Genomic DNA, 21,300 nt, shown 5'->3' with positions numbered 1-21,300 from the left:
ATTGCACTGCTTATTTTGAATGCAGGGTGTGCATCTATTATCCGGAATAGCCTAATACACGTGCTCGCCCTCCGAAGACAATATTTACACACATCAACAATACAATTGTTTAGAAGATAATGGAACTTACATATCCGATATTTAAAACAACTATACCATACTTAAATTACTAAATACATCAAATAGGATTTAATATTAACTCTGCTCTGTACATAGACTCTCATTAAAAATCTTAGTAATTCTACATACATTATAGATTATATAATTTAATGGTTAAAAAGTCACAGCAACAACTATTAACATTCCTGATAAATTATACCTCTCATTAAATATTTATTCTGATAAATTTCTTCTCATTAAAAATTTGTTAGGTTTCCTCTCTAGATTATATTATATTTTATATTGGTTAAAAAGTCATAACAAAAACAATTAACTTTCAAATTTACAAGATTTCCAACATTTACCAGGCAAAATTTACAGCAAGATTTTTTTTTACAAGATAAAATTTACAAGATTTTCAACATTCACAAGAAAAGAAACATTTCATTTACAAGACATTACAATAAAATGTGTCATCATATCATACAACTATGGGGAAAACCATATAGGCCTACCTGAAACATTCTATTCAAAAGTGTAACATTAATCACCCTGACAAAATAAGATTGAATTGTTTTGAGGAGTAATAATAATATTATGGAAAAGAAACACCCCTGAATGGCTTCTAAATGCTCTTTTCCAGGCAAAAACAATGCATTTACTTGTGACAATAGAGTTTTAATAGATTTAATTTGTACTGGTATACTTAGTATTAAGCTTACTCATTCTTGTTTCAGAAATAATTACCAAATAAAGTTCTAAAACAGGGGTGACCGCAGCCTCCAAGCCAGAAGGGACAACACGCCCCAATTTCCCCACTGACCCATTTCTAAAGTGACTTTACCAAGACAAATGTGCACAAAGCGTGCAAACAATTTTAATGCCAAAATGAGGACAATGATGGCCTAAAACCAGGCCAAAGGAAGATTAACATTACAACTTCTAGTCCATTTTATCGGTATTTTGAGCCGGAGGAACTTGCACCCCCCCCCCCAATCGGCACACCTCTGTTCTAGAATAATTAATCCCGGGATTAATCTATTGCAAAAATACTTGTTTCATTCCCTATCTCAATTTATGCTGACATTTGTATTAGGTTGCAAATCTGTCCATATCTAGAAAGGCACTACCATGGTATCTAGTGCTCCTTGGATTTAGCATTGATGAATGCCATCACTTTGGCGATAAGGTCTGGTTTCTTCTCCCGACTTTTCACTTTGATGTTTTTGTCTTTCAGCCAGGTAACCAGGGTAACTGTATTGACTTTGGAGAGCTGAGAAAACAACAAGAGAAATGTTTTATTATCAGTGACAAATCACCCTTCCATGTCTGAATTTCAAGTGTTTACTTTATTCACCATGTTCTTGGATCGTAATATTAGTCAAACTTGATGGCTGAACTAACCCCTATGTTAATGAATAAACTAGACACTAGCTGCATTTTGATGTCAAGAAAGAAATTTCTTAATTTTTTATTCCCAGGCATAGAATTACATGCAAATCCGATAGGGGACGCCCTCAAAGACAGAGTGTATTCTTCAAGGCTATACCTCGATTTATTAACAATTTTTAACCCTTACACCCAAAAATACCACAGAATACCACGATGAAAAATTGTGCGCATGCATGCATCCCAGGGTCTGCGATGACGCAATCACCCTAAGTGTCAAATGCGCACGGAATTTCTGGCCGGGCAGCAATTAGCCGTGTAGCTCCCGGTCCTTTTTACCTTTTTTTCTTTTTACATTATCTGTCATGTCCAATTGAATTGTTCCTGGATCTCAGTAGACGGATTTCACAAACCTAGCATCCCAATACAACTGTAGTGATGGTTGGTCTTGAACCTTGACCTTTAAGTATGTGACCTCTGACCCCTGAATAAAACACCCACCTGATCATTGAGCATTAGTGCCTGCATATCTACATCTTGGACCTTAGGCTTCGCTCGTTGCCTCTTTGGAGTGGACTCACTATCACTTTCCTGAAGAAAAAAAAGATTGTAGTTTATTGGATTTGAAAATCCAACCAGCTGCATGTAGAAAGCACACCAGCTCTCAAAGGACCTACACCCTCCTTTCGAGGACCTTATCAGGGTCCTCACCCAGTGTGTAACATGGCTATAATCATGGCCTATTCTGTTTTGTTCAACAATGACATTGCCTGCCGATGCTTGTGCATTTGCCTTGTGAAATGGGGAAAGTAAAAATTATATTATTATTTACTCACTCAGGCATTCAGTTCTTCACACAACACAATTTGAGGACAGGTATTTCAAGTTTGGTGTCCTCTGGAAAGCGATGATACCTGCAAGTGTGTTTGTTGGGTTTGCGCTTTGCAATTGACACATTTTTCAAGGAATTTCTGTAAAATAGATTTGTCCCAACAAGTGGACCATTTTGACATCGGAGCTATTTTGACCAATTGGGCACTACTGCCGTTCGTATAGTGCCCCGGTTTGGTTAATTACATGATATAATCATCTGAGTAGCTGATCAAAATAGAGCTTTTAGATGCTGAGCACTTTTAGCAGCCGCAGCACCATTTGTAAATATAGTCGAAGTATACTGATCAATGTAAAGATACCGAGCAGCTTCATACATACAAATTCATGAAACATAAGGACACTGTTCAGTAAATAATGAATAATGATGAAAGCGACTACTAACCTTAGCCTTTCTCTTGACAGGTTTTCCTAGCATATTGCCCACTGGAGTATGTGGAGTCTTTGTACCAAATGAAGGTTTCATTGGTGTTTGCTGTGATGTGTCATTATTTGCATCAAGTTGTGCTGGTGCTGGTGCAATTCTAACAAGTCCTGATTGTTGATCCTTTGGCTCTGTGTCAAAATTAAGCTGTACCTTAGCCGCAAAGGTCGGTGTAATAGAACGCTTGGCAGCTGGCTTGAACACAGGAATAACCTTGGCTGACTGTGATGACCCCTGAGGTTGAAATGATAGGTTCCGTGCTTTGTGTGGACGGAAGCTTGGTACTATCTTAGTAGCCACAGCTACTGGAGAGTGCATTGGCACAGGCGTATGCATCTGAGGTGGAGGGGAACATGGGAATTGGAAAGATGCATAAGGATTGGCAGTCTTAACTTGGGGTTGTGAAGCATATCCTGGATGCGGGGCAAACTGCTGACTCTGATTTGATGAGCGGATACACTGAGGGCTTGATATGGTTCTGTAGAGCTGTGATGGATGTTGTGCTGCAGAGTTGGACATCAGAGGTGAATGGTGGATGGCGGTATGGTGTGTAGCTGCACAAGGTGACTGTGAGGGCCTTTGGTGACATGTGTGTGTTGATGGAGACATGCCTGCAGGAGGACTTTGATAAGTCAGTCTTCTTTGGAAATGTGCAGGGGCTGGTGGAGGTGATGCTGGCAGGATGGCCCTGGGCTGAAGACTTGGCAAGTTTGTGTTTACTGGCCTTGCACCATGTGATGTTTGCCCTCTGCCAAGTTGACTCCATTGTACATCAGGACTTGCTGTGTTTACACCACCATAGTGGGGAGCTATTGGTGATGCAGGGATGTGATGACTTGGTACATTTGTGCGTAGTGGTCTTGCTCCGAGTTGTGATGTGTTCCCCCTGCCAAGTTGATTCGGCTGTACACCAGGGCTTGCTGCATCTGCAACACCATATTGGGGAGTTATTGGTGATGCAGGCATGTGATGACCTCTATTGAGTTGATTGAACCGGTGTACAGCTGGACTTGCATCCAAAGCACCAGATCGTGGGGCTATTGGTGATGCAGCTGGCATGTGATGACTTTGCATGTTAGTGCATATATTAGTCTGGTTTGGTTGTACTCTACTACCAGCTTGTTGGAATGCAGCATCAAAGGCCTTTGCCAATGCACGGTTTGGTAGGTTAGACCTGTGTGGTAATGGTGTGTTAGGATTGCCTGCAGTTGGTTGGCTTGGCATCTGTCTGATTGGATAGTTGTGTTGTGGTGGCACAGTGGCAAGAGTCAAACGAGATAGGCTATTGTTCTGTAAAGATAAAATGATTGGCAATGTTTAATAAAGAGCAGTTTCAACATCAGTGCACTTTTAAAACAATGGAACAATCATGTGTGACCTGATCTGATCCACTCAGGCCAAAGTAGGAAATGTTGAAAATTTAGTTACTACCAATACTAACTTGCTCAGTACCTACACATGCTAACGTTGAATCCCCAGGTCTCTTGAATACCTGGATGCAAAGTTATGAACCTTTTATATGTCCATTTTCTTATGTTTTTTATTGTTTTTTCTCCTCACTTTGTGCCTATATTTCAGTTTCATTATTGCTGACTTCAGCCTGATTACACCAGATCTGGTCACATATGCAACAGTAGAAAACAAGATAATGAAAAGAACCACAACAACACATTAAAATCGGAAGCTGAATCTTTTTTAATTTTGTGTAATCATCCAGCGCGTATTATTTTGAACAAGGACAATTATAAAATAGGTGTTTTTTGTTTTTGTTTGAGGAATAAGTTGGGCTCCTGCTCCCCTGGCCTGCCATGGACTTGAACATGGACTTGGCCCCTCCCCTCTTCCAAAATAATAAATCTAGCTATGCCGATATTGCCACACACCCCCAAGCAGTTCCAATCACAAATTTATGTACGTACCTGTATACTGGCTTGATATAGTCCTGTAGTTGGATATTGTGCCTTGGGATTCACTTTGAATGGGAAGCCACATATACTAGGGAGTTTTGATTGCAGATCAGCCAAGAATGGTGGAATGATGGTCGTTGGATCTGCTCTAGGCAACAGCACTGGCTCACGCTTGAACACGCAGAAATCAGGATAGCTGAACGGTGAATTAAGGATTTAAACACTTAAAACCTTCCAAGAAGTTTTTTAAACTTGTAAAATATCTAGAACACTGATAATGTTAATATGTTTTTAAGTAAATTATGTCATCAACAGGAGCATGAGCAAAGGCAAGTGGTGGTGATATGTTATAAAATTGTCCCCTGAAGATCAATTTTGTAATTTAATTCCCATCCTTGTTTTGTTCTCCAAACATTTGTTTTTATCTTCAAAATAACCCCCTCCCAAAATAAATCCTTACTGCATCCTTGGTTTAGTCTTGCGCATAGTTAAAACAATAAATAAAACAGCAAGGAAATAAGTTTTGTAAAAACTAAAGAAACAAATTGAAAGTCTTAATTATAATTAGTGTATAAAGTGCAAGGATACGTAAATAGGGTATTTCCAATTGCAGGGAAGTAAATGTTGTAATAGATGATCCCAGTGTCGGATTCAGGTAGCCGATAACCATACTGTAAAAGAAACAAAAAATTATTGTATGTCAAACCAATGTACAAATTAGGTATACTCTAATTAGGCAAAGGTATTCATTGGATTCAACTGGTCTTACTCCCAGCTTTTCTCTTCTTCTGACTATTTTTTTCTTTTTTTTTTTTCTTAAGGTATGTCAGGAGGGTGAAAGTGCATAGGAACAATGCCGGAACTACGTCACGCTATTGTTCGACCTAGGATACATCATTTTTAACGCATGTGTGTTTGTCAATACAGCTTTAGTCTCCTCCACCTTCGCAACACGGTACGTGGAGTGATTGGAATCACACTGACGGCGGAGGAGAATACTAGCTGGTCAGACAGTTTAATTCTATCAAGCATATAATACCTGAACAATCACCTTCATTTCATCGATTTACTACAGAATATATTGTATATTCAAAATATAATTTTAAAATTGTAAACCTGTTACCTTATATATTTGTGTACTAAAGTATAAGGACACGTCAATAAAATCATGTTGAAGACAAAATGGCCGCTAATCCGCCTATTGTCTAGACCTAGGATACATCTTCCGGTTTGGTTACGTAACTTGGGATGCCTATCCCTTTGTCTATTATTCCTGGGTATGTTTTACCTCACTAACCTATTAACCTCCTGAACTTTAGTCTTACATTGTCTGCTGAAAATCAAATTTGATTAGAAATTCCAAACGAAAGGAGGGAAACTGCCTCGCAGTTGGTATTCAACTCTTCAATTGAACTCAGAGTCTACTCACAGCATTCTTCCAGTATCTTCGTATGTCCTTGTAGGTTTTGAAAGGACTGACTGCTGGTATCTGATGGGTGACACTCACTAACTTGCCTTTTTTCAGACTGCAAATAGAGATATTCAAAAAGGTGAAACTTTTTACCATGCAGACGATGGTGGACGACATTATTCATGTGGCAACAGCCAATATCGTAAACAAAACAGACAATATGACGGCAACACTGCCTGGACATTGGACGCCTGTGCCGCGTTGTGTTTTTAGCTCTATTGGCCCTGTTACAGAAAAAAAAATGCACAAAATATATTTCTCAGTGAATGTATACATTTTCACATAAAAATAAATATTTTTGGATTCAAAATGAATGTGAAGAAGAAAAAAATTTGTAGCCGGGAGTGAGTGGGACTCGATCTCGGGACCCTATGCGTGGCAGGCTAAAACTTTACCATTACACCACGCTAACCGTGATACACAGTGGAGGAAATTTTAAGTATATATTATAAACATACCGTGCGTTATTCATACAAAACATTCAAAAAACAGTACTTACAATGAGGTTCACTGTCGAACCTCAACGGATTTAGACTGATAAAATAGTACTTAATAACATGCGTACAGTTTTGGAATAATTTGAGACATTTTTGTGTTTACATGTAAAACCAATGACGACATCAAAATTCAGTCAATCTTGGCCGCCCCCCCCCCCCCTGTTACCATGTATACATGTAGTGTAGACAATAAGGCAAATATATTGTTAGGCTTTTGAAAGTTTGTCTCAGAAGAAAATAAGAAGAAATAAGCATTATGATTGTGCTTCAAGCATGTTGCCATGAGATTTCCTTTTTATTACATTTTTGGCCACATTTTTTAATTTGGCAGCTTCAATTTTGGAAATAGGTTTAATAAAAGCAATGTTCTGGTATAGTAGGTTCAATGATTGGCTATCACATTGACTACATCCTCTGAAAGAAATACCAAATGTGACTGTCATTTTCTGAACATTCCGGTCCGACTGCCAGCCCAAGAAACTCGACAAGACAGCATGTTGCCTGTGCAGGCAACATAGGCCTTCTGAACTCTTCTGCCTTTGGCAGACTAAGCCCTAAGCCCTTAATTTTTCATGGTGGCTTCATTAAAGATCGGGGGAAATTTTACTTATACACACATGAGCTACATCTTTTTTTTTTTGAAGAAAATAATTTAAATAACAAAACAATTTCTAACATTTTTTTGACAATTTGATTTGATATGCAAATTATCTTTATTTTCCTATAAAATTGATGCAAAAATACTACTCATATCCATTGATAATATTATTATTTTACTTACTTGTTTACTCTAAACCTGTGTTAACCAAGAAATAATGGTCTATTAAAGGATACCCTATTTTGTGGGAAGGAAGTGTTTCCTGGCTAGCCAGATGGACCGAAGTGTTAAAGAAAGAAAAAAAGAAACAAACAAATAAAACTACAATTTTACAATAAAACCTGCATTTACCTAGGCAGAATATGACACCACTTGTCTTCAATGGCATACTCTGGGATGATGTTAGAAGTGGATGCAAAGAAGTGGTCGAATACACCTGGTGCTATTTCAAAGTCCCGAATCTAAACAAATAAAAAGACAAAAGTAAGAATCAGTCCCAGGAAATCGGTAAAAAAGGAGCCTAATCTTGGGATTGATTTCTGGCTCAAAGGTTGTAACAAGTATTTATAAGTGAACTATAAAGGTAGTTCTTTAGCATGCATTATTTTATGCTTTGTAAATATAACAAAATGAGATATGCCATATAAATTAGTGAAGAGAGAGGATAAAATGTGACCATCCCCTTTTAATTGAAAAAGTTGAGTCATGCACATGAATCTGCAGACTTTGTTTAAGGGCACTCTGAGCGCAACAGCATGCTTGACCACTGTTGTAAAATATTCTTTGAAAACTGCATTTTAATTGCAAAAGTTATGCTCATTAAAGAAGGAATATAGTATTATGGGGTTCATTATAGTACCAGTTCTCTAGGTCTTTTGGTTCTGAAGTTACACCAAAAATTTAACCCATGTCACATCAAGAACCTCACAACATATATAGTAGGCCATCTACTGACCTAAGGAGCCAAAAATTAAATTCAATTGCTACTACTGTAATTGTGAAAACTTTTACAAACGACTTACAGATCTCATGCTTAGAAATAATGAAAAGTCAAACTTACATCAGACTGTGACATCTTGACTATTGTTGGCTTCAATGCTATACATATCTCCGCATCTGTGACATTAATTTCAACACCTTGAACAGAAACAAAACATAAATGTTATAAATGCTACTCAAGTCAAAGCAGCATGAAGTATACATAAGGCCAAAAAAAAATATTGTTGTGTTGCCCTCAAGTGGGAAAATGGGAAATTTGGGTTGGACGGTCGGATTCCATTAAAAAAATGATTTTCAGGATTTAGGGTCGGACAGTTGAGGGCAACACAACAATTTGGCCTAATTGCGAGCATGGGCCACCGCTGGCTCCTCATACAACAACGCACGCATCATTTTCAAAGTCCTCCTTTTGGTCTACAAAGCTCACCACAAACTGTCTCCTTGTTACATCTCTGATTTGCTTCAGCCACAACCGGTTCGTCAACAGCTACGGTCATCAAAATCTCAGTTTCTTGAACTCAAAACCCATAGTGTGTCATTCGCAGACAGATCTTTCTCATGCTTCGGACCAAACTTCCCATCCATATTAGAAATGCAGACTGCTGGCATTTTCAAGAAGCTGCTAAAATGCCATCTGTTCCAACAAGCCTATCAGATTTAATTTCTTGTGTATTTTTTTGCCTTTCAGCACCCTTGAACAATTGACTTTTTGTATATTGGCGCTATATAAATTTGTATTGTTGTTGTTATGGGCCATAAATGAAAATGAGAAATGCAAATAAATACATTTAAAAGTATTTGATCACAAAAGAATATTTTCTATAGAGTATCTGAAACTTTTCAGATGAGGTCATAACAGATTTTTCTTCCAAATGACTGGTATTCTCATCAAAATGACAAGAAATTACAAGATTGCCTTGTCATTTAAAACAGGGATCTAGTCAATTATTATGAAATGAATAGATTCTTGTCAAAAATGACAAACTTATCAAATTTAAGTAGTTTGTCTTGTCAGAGGAGGACTTAACAGAATCTTGTCAAAATGAATAGATTGGAGATTGTGTCAATATGAATACTGTAGTTACTTGTTAAAATAAAATGGAAACTACTGTATTCGCCAATATTGTCACGTACAGATATATTAGCGGTTTCAAGAATCCTGACAATTTCGCGAGGTGTTAAATTCGCGGTTGTTAGCAACTTATAATAGAATACATATGAAATTTCTTCATTATAACAAGTTTGCGGGTTATTATTTTCGCGGGCACATATTGATCCGCAAAAAAAAAAAAAAAATATAACCACCGCAAAAATTTCAGCGTATATAGTTTTCATTTTGTTAATATTGTCAATTCAAAGTGATAATAAACCTAAATCAAAATGAACAATATATATCTCATCAAAACAAATAATTACCGGATCAAAAATAAATGAGTTGGGATTCTATTTGAAAAAAAAAATGAATAGTATGAAATTAGAGTGTAGGTATTATAATGGGTTGACATACCAACAGCATTTGCCTTGGTAGAAGTTATCAGGAAATCTCTGCCTTGAATGTACAGATCACCAGCCTTATTCCAGAGAGGTGCTAATTTAGCTTTCAATGTGTACGACAAGCAGGCTTGAAAAACAGCTGGTATCACACGGGTGGGTTTGCTTATCTGAAAAAATGAAGATGCAACAAATTTTTATTACAAACTGAACTCAAGCATAGGCCTTCAAACACTTTGAAGGCCTATGACTCAAAGAAGTACAAGTAAAACTAAAACGTTACAGGAAAGACTTGGGAAGAATGGCAGTGGTGGCATCAGATATTTTCCCAGGGAGGCATTCAGGAGGTCAAAAATCATGAAATTTTAGCAACATTGCTACAAAAAAATTTAATTTGTGATTTACTTTATTTTTAGGGGGGGGTGGCAGCAAGATCTCTGGCTGGGGGATTTGCCCCACCCTCAAGTTGTGCCACCACTGAAGGATGGGTTAATCAATTACAGTGATAGAAGACTGCTTGATACTCACCTTGAGTCCTGATTTCTGACATCTTGTTTGTAATTTCCCAGTTTTCCAGAAGCTTTGTTGGATGATGACAAATATTAAGCCTTGCTCTTGTAGAGAGGGTGATGCCAATACATTGGGCTCTGTAAAAATCAACTCCCTGAGAGGAGAACAATCAATCAATCAATCAATCAGTCACAAAATTCCACACTAATTCAATCATTGCTGGATATCTTACAGCAAATCCCTAGCATATCAAACTTGGTATCAAAAAAATTCAAATTTCTTTCTCAGTGTAAAAGTCCTAAGAAGGGTAAGGTTGGTTCCCTTTCATCAGTCTAGTCATAAGTATGAGTGACCCCTACCAAAGCTATCTTTAGTAGATAGCAGTCTCCAAATTGAGCACCATGATTGATACCATATAATATGAAGGCTCTTTATGGAAGCTATCTTTAGTAGGTAGCATCCCCCAAATTAAGCATTGTAATTGTATATAATTGTAATATGAATGCTATTATAGATCTTCAGTAGATAGCAGCCCGCAAAATGGGCATCATTCCATGCAATATGAATTGATGCTACCTTCAGTAGATAGCAGCCCCAAAATTAAGCATTGTCGTTGTAACTACCACACAATAAGAATGCTGTCTATACATGCTATCTTCAGTAGATAGCAGCTCCTGATTTGAGCATTGTCATTGTAACTTCTATATAATATGAATGTGCTATATTGATGCTATCTTCAGTAGATAGCAGCCTCATGTTGAGCATTGTAATTGTAACTTCCATATGATACAATATGAATGTTCTATATTGATGCTATCTTCAGTAGATAGCAGCCTCATGTTGAGCGTTGTAATTGTAACTTCCATATGATACAATATGAATGCTCTCTATTGATGCTATCTTTAGTAGATATGTACTACTATTACATTCCCAGAGTAGTGAGAGTACACTAATGTGATATTTAGTCCACACCAAATAGTTGTGTGGAGACTGGTAGACTCTTTTCATGCTCATTCACCTGTGTAAACCGCCTTGGAGTATGTGAAATATGGAAAGGTTTGAGCATAACAAAGCCCCGAAATCACAGTGTAAAAGTTACGGAGCCTAAACTGTCTCATTTGCCCAACAAGGAACAACTTTAATAAGAGCCAACACCCATTAAATTATTTAGTTGATACCTGGTTTCATGCGGTACCTCACTTTGGCCAAAAACATGGCATGAGACCTCATTCAACTTCTATCTTTACCTGCATTTGATAATTTGTGGTTGTGATCCAAACTGAGATACATTGCTTATTCCAGGTGCATCTGAGCTTACTTGTAAGGATACCGTGCATAAATCTTGGAAATTAGGAACCTTGGCAAAGTAGATGCTTGGGTATCCACAGTTCCTGTTAGCTTGTGAACTGGCCATGTTAGTCCCACATAGTTGTGTATTCAGGTATGATATACTTTAAAATGATTGGATGATCAGAATCTAGGAAACAGGCTGAAAGAAAACAAAATAAATACACATTATAAATCAATGGTATCATTCACATCATTACATGAGTAATTGAATATAAAGCACTAGCAGTTTAAGAAGTGGCTTCAAGTGACTTTTTATATTAACATTTGTGACTGATTTGTTGAAAGCGACAAAAATTTACTTTTCAATGATAGTACTTGCTTTGACAATTGAAATTTTGATGCAATTTACTCAATACGGTATGTTTTTCTTTATATTTTCAAGCTTTTTAGTCTATTTCTCAGAACTCGCCAGGCCAACTTTGCTGTAACTGGTCTCATTAAATTTGCCGTTCTTGGACCATAAAATAATGATCCATGCATTTCAATGGGAACTGTTCCTATTTTTGAGTTTTCAGCAAAGTTTATTTTAAATTGTTGTAATTAACAGCAGCACCACTGCAACACATTTTCCATATGCGAGGGCTCACTCCAGTACATAATTAAGTGACCGAAGAGTAGACCAAGACCTGTCTTAACTGTGTAATCCAATAGGAAAATAAAGTAAATTTGGAATTGACCCCATTCACCCTAAAACCTTCTTGGGATTTTAGCACAACTATGTAAGCTTATATGTACTGGTATAGTAATAGTCACATTTCATGAAATATTAAAGATGGCCATTTGTAAAATACAATTTAGCTATACATTATAAAGACAATTATTTAGATCACTGACAATGTTGACCGGGGAGGGGGGCACTCGCATATATATTGGCAGGCATCATGTGCCTGTCAATATACCTCCTTTTTTCAGCATATCTGCCACCCAATGACCTCTTTTTTCATCAGGTTACACCAAATGACCCCCTTTTTATAGAAATTTACACCAAATCTGCAAAAGTTTTGTGCGCTTTTCGCATTTGGAACAATTTTTACATTTTTGTAGCAATTTTAGCTTTTGAAAATTTTGAAAATTTTTGCATAGTTATTTTGCATGGTCAATGACACCAAATTTTTAGCATTTCCACAAGGCCGGATTTACCATTTTGGGAGCCCTGGGCCAGGCCAAAATTTGGAGGCCTCTAGAAACTCACCGTGTGGAAGGCATGTGCACTCAAGTGGCCTAGTTACATAAGATCGACAGTGGCGGCAGAAGCATTATAATTGATAGTGCAAGACGAACATATCTTGTTCCGATTTTACTAGGACATTTATTGATCTCTCATGGTCTAAGTTAACTAATTCTCTTTTCAATCAAAACTATTTCAACTAAAATTAAAGTAGAATGGCCGAGAAATAAAGTTTAATCTATGTGGTAAATTAAATATGAGAAAGGTTTTTAACACAAGTCAACACAACACTGCTCTTCTCCATCTGACTTATTAGCTCAGTTGGTAGAGCATCGGTCCGGTGATCCGAAGGTCCCAGGTTCAAATCCTGGATAGTCAGTGAAATTTTTTCACTGGCTGTCATTTATGTATGTGTTGACTTGTGTTAAAAACCTTTCTCATAAAGTAGAATGGGTTCTTTTTCAGATCCAATTATTCTGGTACTTACTCAGAAATATTTCAATTCCTATCAGGAATCTTGATCACTCTGTTGTGGTGTTTCTAGATGTTTGATGAAACAACAACACTGTTTGGTCTTGATGACATTTCCAAACTTCCTGGTTGCCATTTATTGATGAGTTGATCGTAGATCTTGTCTAGTTTGTAAGCCCCCTCGTCTTTGTTCATGGTGTTATGCCCCCTACTTCTTATCCAGATTGCCTCCTTCAGCCAGCGTGTTGTTTTGTCTGCTTCTTGGTCAATGATCTGTGCCTCCTCCCACCCCACCCAATTACGTGATTTTTTGCTGCTACAACCAGGAAGTTTGGAAACGTCATCAAGACCAAACAGTGTTGCCGTTTCATCAAACATCTAGAAACACCACAACAGAGTGATCAAGATTCCTGATAGGAATTGAAATATTTCTGAGTAAGTACCAGAATAATTGGATCTGAAAAAGAACCCATTCTACTTTAATTGAACTATGAACGATCCTGATGAATCTGTTTCAAGAGTATTTCAACTAAAGCTGAATTTATACTCCATCGCTGAGCCTGAGCAACAAGCGATTGGTATTTGACCAGTGAGGTGGTGTGATATTCCCCAACATTGGCTAGAAACTAATTACTCGGAATATAAATTCAAAATATTGCACTCCAAAATGAACGTGCCTATAACTTACTATTGCCTACCAGTACAATCAATGCTAGCCCTTCTCTGTCAATGATGAATGAATTAAAAGTCTCTGCAATTTACCAAAATAATGATGCTCAATATCTTAGTCATCACACTGACAGCAGGGCTCAAATTAACCGAAGGCCACCAAGGCCATGGCCTCCAGTGCCCTTAGACTTGGCATTGATGCCTCAGCACTGCTTCAAGTTTCAAAGCATTCTTCAGCACTAAATGGCATTGATGCCTTTGCAAAGGATTTGTTGATGGCCTTGAAATGGGTGCCCTACAAAATTCCTAATTCGAGCCCTGACTGACAGTTTAGAATTTGTCCAAATTTGGCCTAGCCCTAGTAGGCCTAAAGTTCATAGGCCTAATATTATTTATGTGCGCCAACACACACTAACAGACTGCCGCAGTCACACTCACAGATTTATTTCAAATCTTTGATATTTTATTTTATGTTTAGGCCTACCTGCATGATCATGAATTACCCATTTATGCCCTGGCTACTAAAGTTTGTACAGGTTATTATTCAGCTTTTGTTGCTGCACTCCCGGCTGCACTTCAATAAATTCCCAACTCACGCTCGCGTAAGTTCACATAAGCGTGCACCAGTCACGCATTATGCAGCGCACAACTAGCGTAAGCATTGCGCCCAACTGCATGCATGCCATTGGCCCATTCTATACCAATACATGGTGTTAGACGAGTCTTTATTTTTTCCGCCTATATAACTAGCCAAAAAATTGCAGTTCTTGATCTATTCTACTAGGTTGTAGGCCAAGCATGTATGTACCTAGGTCCTATCCATTAGTTTTAATTAAAGCAGCATTAGATTCTGTTTGAGTCTAGGATTACGAATGGTGGGCTCTTCATGACTTCAAACTGAAGTGAAGCCTAATATAAACCACCTAAAACAAGGTAGTTAAGCTAGTGACCTGTGACTCATTACCCCTCCGGTTTTCAGATATCGCCAAATCAGAAAAACACAGGAACTTCCAACTCCAAACAATTGATGAGCAGAAATAGGCTGAAAAACACTGAAATCAATTTTTTTTTAAAGCGCTGAAATCAGCTAAAATTCTGAAAATTTTCATGCCTGAGTGATAGTAATAAATTTGTGAACTTGTATTTGTGTAGTGACAACGTTTTCAGACGTTGATATAATGTCCTTATGACATTGTTTCAACATCAATAAATGACGTCAAGTTGTGAACGTAAAGGAGGAACTAAACGCGTATTGCGAGCTGGCAATTCCGCGCAGGACGCCTAGCGTGGCGCAAAGTTGATCGCGTCGCCGGCGCCGGTATTTGCGCTTTGGGTGCTGATGACTCGAATGCTGGACCCCAATATCGATTGATTGGTGACGTCTGAGAAAAAGGTCTATAGAAAAATTATTAAATTTGTGTATATCGTGGAACATTCAACTACGCTTGTTACTCCGCGACTAATCATGCTAATACACAGGCATACAGCGCTACTCTACGCGTCCATATTGCGAGGTTATCTGCATACAACAGCTTACTACGCACAGCCACGCAAAGTCAAAGAGTATGTTCTACGATGTACACAAATTAAGTAATTTTTCAATAGCATGACTAGGCCTAGGGCCCATACTCTAGGCCTACCTGCATGACCTGCAAAGCAGTATAGGCCTAACTCTTTAGGGCCAATTTACAGGCTATTGCAAAGCCTTTCGCACTGCCACTGCTACCAGCCGATCGCATAAAAAGAACTACCGGTAAATTAAGAATTCCTTGGCCAAACTGGAACATTCATCTTGCGTCTTAGCATGTACGCGATGTAAGGCGCGTGTATGCTTTCTTCTGTACCGCGCTATGTGCACAGTGCACTGCACGCGTGTTTATCGCGGAGCTACTAGCGTTCATAGTGTTCAATCTTGGCAAGAATGACTTAATTTACATGTAGGTCATTCATTGCATTGATCATACATGAATGTGAATTGTGTTGATGTGATTCAATCATTGACATTGATTGTCAATATTTAGCTGATCAGAACCATGGAACCAGATCCAGACTTCATATTTATGCCACCAATTCAATCATCATGATCATGTCAATCGGGCACTGCAAATGTTCTTGCAATTGCAAATGCATGAATGGGTGTAGTATTAATATTAATATTATAGGCTTTGCCATGGACATGGAAAATGGTGACACATAACACATGCATACATGTCAGACAATAACTTCCTTGCCTTGCAGAATAACTATTTTCACTTGTTTTGAAAAAGTTGTTTTAACCATGTTTTCTACCCCATCATTTATCGAAGACGAACGAAGCCCTGTCCTCCTTCGGAGTCCTTCCAATACATTAAATCTTGACTTCAAAGTATTTAGCGCAACTGTTTAACCTTGATGCAAAAGTAATAAGTTAGTCCCTATTATTTTATAGCGAGAAAAGATCGCCACATCATAAACATCAGGGCTGAAACATCATGAACGTCATGGGTTAAGCTTACTTCTGCTGGATTTGCTCCTTGCAAGTTGCATGACATGGTTATACATGGTTATGATGGTATGGTACCGGCCACTCCGGCAGGAGGCCTAAACATGCTAAATAAATCTTTATAAAAGTCCGTAATATTTTTACATTCATACCATGAAAATTGCGTGTTTGGAACTTCAGAGTCTTACCATTTTGTTTTGTGCATTTCCATCACAGATACAGTCATGACAGTACCATTTTGTTTTGTTGGAAACCTCTTCAAATCAGGAAATTCGTGAAATTTGGACATTCACATTCATGCATTCATGACATTCAAAATTTCAAAATGAAACTCTTCGGCGCCGGAGCTTGGGCGACACTCGATACCCAATACCAGGGACCTTGAATATTTTTTAATCCCCAAAAATAGTTCTGTATTTTTCTGGAGGGGTCATTAATATTTACGCTAAGAGGCAAGGCAGGGCTGTCAACTCTCACGCATTGGCCGTGAGTCTCACGCATTGGGTCACTTTCTCACGGTCTCACGCCAAGGTAGTATAATCCCCGGGTATAATCTCACGCCTAGGAAGTAAATCTCACGCAAAAAGCTGGAAAATGAGTAAAATCTCACGCATCGTCATGAATAATTTGTTTTCACATTCTCAAATATCATGGAGTCGGCTAAGCCCGGTACGCCTCTGTCTCACGCCAAGCAATTTCAAAAAGTTGACAGCCCTGGGCAAGGGGGGGGGGGGGCACGAAAAAAAATCTGTAGGCCTAAAGACAGGGGGAAACAGAAGAACACCAAAGACCCCTTTTTCATGATTTTTAACAAAACAAATCAAAATTTTCTCTTTTTCAATGGAACCACCCGGACGACCCCTTATCTATAGGCCTACTCCAGAAGGCACAAGTATAGGCCCTGGGTCTCCATCATTGTCATATTTTAGTGCCCCTTCCTCAGGTTTTCCCACCTCTAACTTTGTTCCATTTTCTCCTTACCCAGAAAACACATTAGGCCTATACTTTTTCCTTGCCAAAATAGGCTATAACTTTGTTAATGATGTTCAAGGATATCCATGTGCTTAGGGGTGGTGCAATAATTATGTGTACCCCGGGGTGGTGAATTCTCAAAATGATCTGCAAAAAATCGCTTGCCCCACCCCATTTGGCCGTGCCAAAAAATCTTTGCCCCCCCCCCCCCTTACCCATGATTTTAGGATCCTGGATTTAAAACTTTTAAGGTTTTAAATCCAGGTTCCCAAAAATTAAAATTTTAAAATTGTCTTATCATAGGGCCTATAGGCCTAATGCCCCCCCACCACCACCCCTTATACTTAGGGGCTGTGCAATAATTATGAGTCCTGGTGGAGGGTGAAATTGGGGGAAGACATTCAAGTTGGTGAGCCAAAGGGGAGGGCAAGCACTCAGGCAAACCGAGAGGGCGAGAGATTTTTGGCACACATTCATGGGGGTGCGTTTTAAATAAAACACTCTATGTTCTCTATAAATAGGCATATCACCTCAAAAATAATCGCAGCAGAAACATGTTATTTAATGTTCCTACATTATTGAGCTTTATTAAAGCATCAAAAATCAAAAAACAGAATTGAAATCGGTCAATGCATTGTTATGTAGAGTCAATTTAAAGATGCTCGTAGATGGAATGAAATCCTGCCACAAATGGCTGTAATGACAAAATTGCCACATTTCGAGATTTGGACGGTTTATTTGGACGCTTGCTTGAAAAAGCAGCGTTAATTTAAATACCACATGTTAAATGCCTATCTTTCCTGACTTCGTTAAAGAAAACGAAATTTAAAAAATCTATCATTGAATAATTATAATAAATTAACCAAATATACTATTTTAGCAATTTCGGCCAATCTGCAGACAAATTAAATCTCAAAAAATGAATTAATATGCAAAATTGATGCCAATGCAATAGAAAACCGTACATGATATAAAGGTGCGGTTTTTTTGCACACATATATGTATATAAAGTTCTTTCAATTGATAACAAAAAATACACAAAAAGTAATTAATTATGCAAATTAAGTAATTACAGCTAATTATGTATTCATGATATTATTATGCAAATTAGGCATGAGTAATTTTGTTGTTTTTTTCAATATTTAATGAACGTCTGTTCATTCATCATAAATTTTTTAAGTATGATCCTGTTATGAGGCTGAATAAATGAACTGCAGTTAATTATTTAAAAACAATATAAAAAATAAAAAGTTTGACATTTTATTTTGACATTTTGACGGTGTCTGGAATATAATTTTCATTTTTACTGTAAACATGGTATGTGTCACCATTACTCAAAGCTATATAAGTCCGAAAAGTAAAAATAAAAATTCAGTTGCAATGAGACTTTAAATTAACATTTTGTTATCTGGATTAACATGGGAGGACAATCGGTAAAAGGAACAGCGATTCTACTGTACCGCGTATACAAAAATAGTATGGCCTTGGACACACACAATGGCTTAGAGCTATTGTGGTTTGGAAAATTACTCCCTTAAAATATCTTTGATTAATGTTTTGCTTCAATTAGGGAAGTGCTTCATTCGTTGTCGACGGAAATAATTTACATGCTAAGAAAGATTAGTATTTCAGCTAAATGGTGGTAGGTCCCTTTATTTCAATAGGCCTATATTTACTGATTTATGAGCGATCTTCAAAAATCCATAAAACAGGCAGTAGCTCTTAAACAAAACAATTTTTAATTTTTGAGGACCTGATGTTAGCCTCGGAAAGGCTTCACACACCATATATTAAAAATGTTTAAAATATGGTGTGTGAAGCCACAATTTGGATAAATGAAGCATATGAGGAAATTCATTTATCGACATGGATGTTTTCTAAAAATGGCCAAATTTGAAGCTCACGCTTTTCAATTCACTGTTATGCTTGCATGCACAGTGTAGCAGAATTATTGTGCAGCCACTGTCACATACCGTACCTACTATAAAGGCCTAGGAAACGCTTAAATATGCAAATTTTCCTGCTCACTGCGCTCAACATGCACTGCATGTAGGCCTATAATAGACCCGCAAATTGGGATAGGCCTACCAAATATTTGGCACGGTGCAAGGGGGAGGCCGGGGAAATAAGAACCGCCGGACCAGGGGCTACTTTGTAAAAAATAGTTCACGGGGTTTTACAGGGTACCAAAGGCTCAATACCGTATTGTCAATGAACTAGGGGCTAGGGTACATGTAGGGAATATGAGAACGTTAAGCACATTTTGCTATTTTTCCAAAAAATTAAGTAATTCACACGAGACAAAGTTTGTTATTTGTTTTCCATATACTTTCAACTTTAATATGTCAAAAAATTAAGGTCAACCAACATTTGGTCAGGCAGATATATGCAACAAATGACGTCATCATAAATCGTCCCATATTCCCTACAGTGTAGGGAAAATGAGACACTATTGTCTGGACAACTTTTTTGTATTGCAAAGCTACTTTGAAGGAAAAATATTAGCAAGTCAACTATTTCCTTTGATTCTATGTGTATTTGACACGTTTGGGAAGTGTTTAGTGTTTATATAAGTAAATAAACCAGTCAGCCATTTTGACTGTCTCATATTCCCTACACAAAGTGTTTAGTGGTTACTTTTAATACCAGAAGTATTGCATTGTCCAGTAATATGTCATTCATTATAACTAAAATAACTTTTAATATAACATAAAACAAGTCAGCTAAGCAAATATACCACAAATCAATACCCGAAAGTAAATAAACCAGTCAGCCATTTTGACTGTCTCATATTCCCTACACAAATTATTGGTCACCATAGTGCAAAAAACGGTCTATATGCACAATATACACTGTGTATTCAAAACACACACCGATGTACGATAATACCAACCCCCAAGACTTCACAAAATGCATCTAATCTAGCTCCTGACATGTTACTATTTTTGCACCAGTACATACTCTGAAAACCCTATTTTTACATCAGACCACTTTTTAGGTGGCATTTTTCTACCCTTGTCAGTAAATTGGTGATTTTCTCAGCGAAAATGTGACTCAAATTCACGACAACAGCTATAGTATACGTAGCAACTGAACAGTAGATGGCGGTATTTCAATCACTGAGTGATCTCACTTGACCACAGCGGGCTGGAAAAAAAAGTGTCTCGTATTCCCTACCGTCTCATATTCCCTACATGTACCCTATTCAATGGATGGGAAAATTAATTTTTGTTGTGTACATTTTGCATATTTTGATACCTCACTCCGATCAGGCTGGGAAATAAGAAGCGCCGGACCAGGGGCTATTTTGTAAAAAAGAAACTAGCCCCTGCTCACGGGGTTTTCAGGGAACCATTTTCAATGAACTACCGTATAGGCCGGCCGTGGCTCCTGCATGGCCCTACTTATTTCCCAGCTTGGGGTCAAATTTTTTGGCAGGCTGAGAGGGGGAAAAACGATTTTTAGCGGGCCGAGAGGGGGGGGGCAAGCGATTTTTGGCGAGCCGTTTAGAAATTTTACCCAGTTAAAAAATATGAACTTTTTCGGTGGGTTATTTTTAAAGACACTTCTTGTTTTCTGGTAAACTTTTTTTATTGTCTCTTTTACAAAGCGAGTCAAAGTGACTCGTACTCGGATACAATAGCACGTGCGTTTACGTTCCTTCTAAATGCATGACAAAGAGATTGCGCCTTGCAATCAATTATGGAAACCCGTTGGGGTGTTGCCGCATTAAGCAACTATTGCAATTTTGTGGATTTTTGCACAGTGTGATCAAGAAATTTATTTTCTGGGTTTTTCTGGGTCCCTGCTTGTGACTGTGTTCTCATAATTCGTCAACAGGGGTCAACATTTTCCTTATCATCATGCTTATGCCTAAAAAATAGGTCTTTACTGAATGTGTTTCATGATGAT

At 37.9% G+C, this 21,300-nt stretch overlaps 1 protein-coding gene and 1 non-coding gene across 2 annotated transcripts; one reads left to right on the top strand and one right to left on the bottom strand.

Moving 5' to 3' along the window:
• Positions 1-1,229: 1,229 nt before the first annotated feature.
• Positions 1,230-11,754, bottom strand: LOC140172793 (uncharacterized). Its single transcript, XM_072195919.1, has 11 exons — positions 11,524-11,754; positions 10,295-10,430; positions 9,783-9,936; positions 8,337-8,413; positions 7,628-7,737; positions 6,140-6,236; positions 5,299-5,381; positions 4,723-4,906; positions 2,765-4,093; positions 1,990-2,079; positions 1,230-1,372 (listed from the first exon to the last, which is right to left on the bottom strand). Exons 1-11 carry the CDS (start codon positions 11,688-11,690, stop codon positions 1,238-1,240), a joined length of 2,562 nt encoding a protein of 853 aa, XP_072052020.1. The 5' UTR covers positions 11,691-11,754; the 3' UTR covers positions 1,230-1,237.
• Positions 11,755-13,099: 1,345 nt separating this feature from the next.
• Trnat-ggu (transfer RNA threonine (anticodon GGU)) lies at positions 13,100-13,173 on the top strand. Its single transcript has one exon. It is a non-coding gene; the product is annotated as a tRNA-Thr (tRNA).
• Positions 13,174-21,300: the final 8,127 nt, after the last annotated feature.

The sequence above is a fragment of the Amphiura filiformis genome, chromosome 16 (assembly GCF_039555335.1).
Source record: "Amphiura filiformis chromosome 16, Afil_fr2py, whole genome shotgun sequence".
NCBI classification, from domain to species: Eukaryota; Metazoa; Echinodermata; class Ophiuroidea; order Amphilepidida; family Amphiuridae; genus Amphiura; species Amphiura filiformis.
The sequence above is the reverse complement of the archived record's forward strand: the minus strand, read 5'-3'. Positions and strand labels throughout refer to the sequence as shown.

What these genes read in the sequence shown, in the direction of transcription:
- LOC140172793 (XM_072195919.1), bottom strand. Translation starts at nt 11,690, where the DNA reads ATGGCCAGTTCACAAGCTAACAGGAACTGTGGATACCCAAGCATCTAC. An exon ending in TCAAGATGTCACAGTCTGAT is followed by an intron (nt 7,738 to 8,336) that starts GTAAGTTTGACT and finishes TTATTTGTTTAG; the next exon opens with ATTCGGGACTTTGAAATAGC. An exon ending in CACTAATGCTCAATGATCAG is followed by an intron (nt 1,373 to 1,989) that starts GTGGGTGTTTTA and finishes TTGTTTTCTCAG; the next exon opens with CTCTCCAAAGTCAATACAGT.